General features: G+C 34.9%; 1 protein-coding gene across 1 annotated transcript; it reads left to right on the top strand.

Annotated features, from left to right (window-relative positions):
• Window positions 1-5,123: 5,123 nt before the first annotated feature.
• Window positions 5,124-6,068, top strand: LOC102393026 (olfactory receptor 2AJ1-like). Its single transcript, XM_006070014.3, has one exon. The coding sequence runs from the start codon at window positions 5,124-5,126 to the stop codon at window positions 6,066-6,068; it is 945 nt and encodes a 314-aa protein (XP_006070076.3).
• Window positions 6,069-6,303: the final 235 nt, after the last annotated feature.

The following is a 6,303-nucleotide window of genomic DNA, read 5'->3' as shown; positions in this document are numbered from 1 at the left end:
CTATGGTTATGTCCAAAGTTTATGATCTGATAGGAATTTTAAAGATAACAATTACCACAGAGTACCCTTCTGCATTTCCCCTTCCCAAAGCAATTTATTCAATAGTTTGGTCAGTTATTTCACATTAATACCCTCATATTTTCATGATCAATAGTAAATTGCACGATGACCCACAGTTCTGTGCTCTTGATTGACTAGACTTTGTTTCCTGTACAACTCTCCAGGAAGACTGCACAACCAAGCATCATCACATTCATATCCTAACTATCAGGATGAAGAAACAAGAAAGGTACATATCTCCAGTTCAAACACTCTTCTGATGTCAAAATTTTATTTAATTGGCCACACTTCACTGGACTTAAGGAGAGTTAAAAAGTTTGCAATATTATGCTAGTGGTGCAGAACCTGTACAGGTCTATTTAATTAAAAGAGAAGAGTAGAATTGCTGCCTTAGAACCACCATGGCCATATAAGATATGCAGCCCATGAGAAGGAATAATGTGTGAGAGGATTTACATAAAATAGGAAATGATGATTTGCACCAGAAAGATGGAAGACATAAAGAGAAGTCGGAATAATTTTCTGATTTCTGACTGAGGCACTGATACACGGTGCTACCACTTACTGTTTCAGGGGGCTTACTTGGGAGTCTCAGTGTTGCTGGAGAGGCAGCAAAAAGAGGTAGAAGTAAGATCACCCAGTGTTAACTCCTTGGGACATAATGCAGTGCTCTGAAAATCCTGAAGGACAAGAAGTGCATAATGACACCACCCCTGACTATTATAAAATGAAATGGTGAACAGGTGAGTGATTTGATTTCAGAATAAAAATAGTTGTTTTACTTTCTCACATATTCCTGTATGTGTGTAAATGTGTGAGGAAGCCAACCCACACATTCTCATTCAATATGTTGATTTGGAATCATTCCCAGAGAACCTCCTTGATCAATTTTAATAAGTACTGAGTGCCAATACACTTGTGACTCATTGCATTGAAAATTGCTTTTATTTCCATGGTCATATTCTCTCATAACCTGGAGATTCTCTCTCTCTCTCAGCTTAGTGAAGTGAGTGAAGTCGCTCAGTCCTGTCTGACTCTTTGCAACCCCATGGACTGTAGACTGCCAGGCTCCTCCATCCATGGGATTTTCCAGTCAAGAATACTGGAGTGGGTAGCCATTTCCTTCTCCAGAGGATCTTCCCAGGGATCAAACCCAGGTCTCCTGCATTGTAGGGCAGACACTTTACAGTCTGAGCCAACAGGGAAGTCCTCTCAGCTTACTTAGAATATAATTGCTAAATGCATGTTTAAATTATAAAGAAATAATATACTGATTATAGAAATACTAATATACTGATAGAAATATTGATATACTAATAATATAAATAATAGTAGGAACAATAATCACTGTTTTTGAGTATTTACTATATGCCAAGTTTTGCTCCTCGTGTGTGCATATGTGCATGTGTATGTGTTATTTAATATATTGTTTAATGTGACTCATTTAATCTTAAAAGCAACTCTATGACAATGTACAGTTATCATCCTTATTTAAAAGATATTGATTTCAGATATATTTTAATGTCTGATAGGTGCTTTGCTCTATAATGAGACATAAAAATAAATATTTAAATATATATATCTGAATTGTATTCTCTTTTTTATCTCTTCAAAGCATTAGGAAATGTTTAGCTTATGTTGTTACTTTGCTAAGATAATTACTTGAGTCAAAAGCATACACACAACCAGGTTAGGTAATATCTCTTATACATTTATTGTACCCATATTCCATATCAGTTCAGTTCGGTTCAGTCACTCAGTCGTGTCCGACTCTTTCCGACCCCATGAACTGCAGCCTGCCAGGCATCCCTGTCCATCACCAACACCGGGAGTCCACCCAAACCCATGCCCAATGAGTCAGTGATGCCATCCATCCATCTCATCCTCTGTCGTCCCTGTTTCCTCCTGCCTTCAGTCTTTCCCAGCATCAGGGTCTTTGCAAATGAGTCAGCTCTTCACATGAGGTGGTCAAAGTATTGGAGTTTAATCTTCAGCATCAGTCCTTCCAATGAACACCCAGGACTGATCTCCTTTAGGATGGACTAGTTGGATCTCCCTGCAGTCCAAGGGACTCTCAAGAGTCTTCTCCATCACCACAGTTCAAAAGCATCAGTTCTTCAGTGCTCAGCTTTCTTTATAGCCCAACTCTCACATCCATACATGACCAATGGAAAAACCATAGCCTTGACTAGATGGACTTTTGTTGGCAAAGTAATGTCTCTGCTTTTGAATATGCTATCTAGGTTGGTCATAACTTTCGTTTCAAGGAGTAAGTGTCTTTTAATTTCATAGCTGCAATTACCATCTGCAGTGATTTTGGAGCCCAGAAAAATAAAGTCAGCCACTGTTTCCACTGTTTCCCCATCTATTTGCCATGAAGTGATGGGACTGGATGCCATGATCTTAGTTTTCTGAATGTTGAGCTTTAAGCCAACATTTTCACTCTCCTCTTTCACTTTCATCAAGAGGCTCTTCAGTTCTTCTTCACTTTGTCATAAGGGTGGAGTCATCTGCATATCTGAGGTTATTGATATTTCTCCCAGCAATCTTGATTCCAGCTTGTGCTTCCTCCAGCCCAGCGTTTCTCATGATGTATTCTGAATAGAATTTAAATACAGCCTTGACGTACTCCTTTTCCTATTTGGAACCAGTCTGTTGTTCCATGTCCAGTTCTAACTGTTGCTTCCTGACCTGTATACAGGTTTCTCAAGAGGCAGGTCAGGTGGTCTGGTATTCCCATCTCTTCCACAGTTTATTGTGATCCACACAGTCAAAGGCTTTGTCATAATCAATAAAGCAGAAATAGATGTTTTTCTGGGACTTTTTTGTTGTTTTGATGATCCAGCAGATGTTGGCAATTTGATCTCTGGTTCCTCTGCCTTTTCTAAAACTAGCTTCAACATCTGGAAGTTCATGGTTCACGTATTGCTGAAGCCTGGCTTGGAGAATTTTGAACATTACTTTACTAGTGTGTGAGCTGAGTGCAATTGTGCAGTAGTTTGAGCATTCTTTGGCATTGCCTTTCTTTGGGATTGGAGTGAAAACTGATTTTTTCTAGTCCTGTGGCCACTGCTGAGTTTTCCAAATTTGCTGGCATATTGAGTGCAGTACTTTCACAGCATTGTCTTTCAGGATTTGAAATAGCTCAACTTATTCCATATCAGCTTATTAAAAATGAGTAATGATTTTGTTCTATTCATGTTTAAAGGAATTCAGTGTCTAATTATTGCCTCTTCTGTGAAATTTCATTGTAATTAGTTGAATTATTAGTAACAATGAGATATATTGAATCATTTGCATATCAAACCAAATCTGATGTTCAATATTTTTTGACAGAGCTTATAAATATCATGTCAAATGAGTCATTGATATTATAAGTTTATAGGAAAGTTTTACAAATAAAAATAGAAGTCATATAGTATAAAATATAAATGCTTTCCACAGAATTAATATTGCAAAGGATTTTCATATCAAACAGCTTTAAAAAATTCTTTTTTTATTTAAATTTATTTATTTTAACTAGAGGCTAATTACTTTACAATATTGATATCAAGTTTTTATCTTTTCTTTGCTTTTAGGTCAAAACTTTACACATGTGGCAGATTCATTTTGATATTTGGCAAAACTAATACAATTATGTAAAGTTTAAAAATAAAATAAAATAAAATAAAAAACTTTAAAGACCAATTATAGGAGCACACAAACAATTATCTTCTAAATATGTAGTCTCAACTATACTCTATTGAGTATGTTTATATATTGTATATATTTAATATATAATAATATTATATATATATTACTATCTTAAGATTAGTAATTGGCTTCTACTTAAATCTAAGTTTGCAGAAATATTCTATAAACCTAATTTATATAAGAGATCTACTAGAAAAATGAAAAAAAGTATTATGAGTCAAGTCAAAATGCATTGATATATACTATATTTTGAGAATCTTGGTAAATGTAAAATGATTAAAATGATTTGAGTGTAGTACATTCACTGAATAAACAATACAAATTATTTCTATTTCCTATAAGGAAAGACTGAAACATACTGCTTTTATAATTTAAAATAATACCTAAAAATTATTCCCCTCCTAAGGGTAGGGGAAATATGATAGAAGTAAGATAATAAATATGTTAGGGAATATATAATGGAGTACATCCTATACCTGAAATAAAAATAATAAACATACTTGTGCAGACAAAACAAACTGTATAAAAACATAAATATAATTGATGCCTCATTGAAGACCTTTGATACCAGAGATCTTAGAAACATAAGTCCAAAATTTCCTTAATAAGAATCTGGGAAGCTACCATGGTCCAGTGACTCTACTAACTAACAGGAATTTAGTGTGAATAGACACTGTCCATTCTTCTTAACACTAAAATGAAGCGTTGTTTTGATTCAGGATGACTACTTGAAGTAAACTGTTAATGGAAAAAGCAAAACCAGAAAGACAAAATGATTCTATGCAATGGGAAAAAGTCAACAACTTTGGATATCAATATATTAAATGTGAATTGCAGTAATATTCACTGATTTTAGAGACTAAATTATAATCAGTTAGTTCATGGGAAACACCACTGCCTTCAAACTGAATCTGTCTACACAAAATTTTACTGAGCTGTAGATCAAGCCAGTAGAAACAGCAAGAACCATGCATACATCTGCAAATCCCATTCATATGCTGATCTTTTAAAACTTTTAAAATGTCAGCAAAACTGTGCTAACATTTCAGGGAATTAAATATATAATTAAGTTTATTCTTATATAAATAAAGTATACACAAATTATGCATATTTCATAATGGATAAAATAATTAACTTGTTCAGCAAATAAAGACCCATTGTGTAAAACATGCCCAGTTAAAAAAACTATCTGAGAGTCCATTTGGCTTTACTTGGAAAATATAGCAAAAAAGAAATATGCTTATCTTATTATACAGTTAAATGTAAAGGAGGTTGAGACTTATGCTAATTTTTCTTTCTTTTCACTCTATCTCTTATTTATTTAATTTGTTTGTTTATTTATTTATTTTAGGTAAAGCAAGAATTTCAAGATGGGATGTGAGAATCACACTTCCAGCAGTGACTTCATTCTTTTGGGACTCTTCTCTTCCTCCCAAACAAGTCTGATTTTCCTCTCCATTATATTCATCGTTTTTATTATAACTATGACAGAAAATACAATGATGATTATCCTTATCCACAGGGAATCAAGACTCCATACTCCAATGTATTTCCTGCTCAGCCATCTCTCTTTTATGGATATCTTGCATACTAGCAACATTGTTCCCAAAATGATCACTGACTTTCTGTCAGGCAGCAAAACTATTTCATTTGTAGCCTGTGGCTTCCAGATATTTCTATCCCTCACCCTCTTGGGTGGTGAGTGCCTTCTCCTGGCAGCAATGTCCTACGATCGCTATGTAGCCATCTGTCACCCACTGCGCTACCCCATTCTTATGAATGACTACGTCAGCGTTCTCATGGCTGGAGGGGCCTGGTTTATTGGGATAATCAACTCGATAGTTCACACAGCTTACACACTTCACTTTCCCTTTTGTGGCTCAAGAGCCATTGATCACTTTTTCTGTGAAGTCCCTGCCATGTTGGTGTTGTCCTGTGTGGACACAACACTCTATGAACAAGGAGTTTATGTAAGTGGCATCATTTTTCTGCTTGTCCCTTTCTTTCTAATCTTTGCATCTTATGTCCAAATTCTCCTTACTGTCCTCCTAATGAAATCAAAAGAGGCAAGGAAAAAGTCATTTCCTACCTGCTTCTTCCACATGATTGTGGTCATAATGTACTATGGGCCTTTTATTTTCACATACATGAGACCTAAAAAGTACCACACTCCAGGCCAGGATAAATCTCTGGCAATTTTCTATACCATCCTCACACCTACTTTAAACCCAATTATCTACAGCATTAGAAATAAAGATGTTTTAGAGGCAATGAAAAATATGCTCAGAAGTAATTTTCTCCATAAAATGTTATAGGGAAAATGTTTGAAGTATATATGGTTGTCTATTTCCATAATAAATATTTAGAGGACATCTGTTATTCAAATCTCTAGAAAGCTGTTATCTCTTCAGGTGTGCAAAGATGGATATTTCTGAAACACTGATAATAGTAAAGTTGTCACAGATATTTGTTTTATAAATACATATATCTAAAATCGTATCTGTCTCTCTATGTTGCCAGTTATAATCACCAAACCTCCACTTATAGAAC

The sequence above is a fragment of the Bubalus bubalis genome, chromosome 9, assembly GCF_019923935.1.
Source record: "Bubalus bubalis isolate 160015118507 breed Murrah chromosome 9, NDDB_SH_1, whole genome shotgun sequence".
NCBI classification, from domain to species: Eukaryota; Metazoa; Chordata; class Mammalia; order Artiodactyla; family Bovidae; genus Bubalus; species Bubalus bubalis.
Note: the sequence above shows the minus strand (reverse complement) of the source record. Positions and strands in the feature narration are given on the sequence as shown.

Bases quoted from the DNA above. Each gene is read 5' to 3' on its own strand.
- LOC102393026 (XM_006070014.3), top strand. From the start codon at position 5,124: ATGGGATGTGAGAATCACACTTCCAGCAGTGACTTCATTCTTTTGGGA.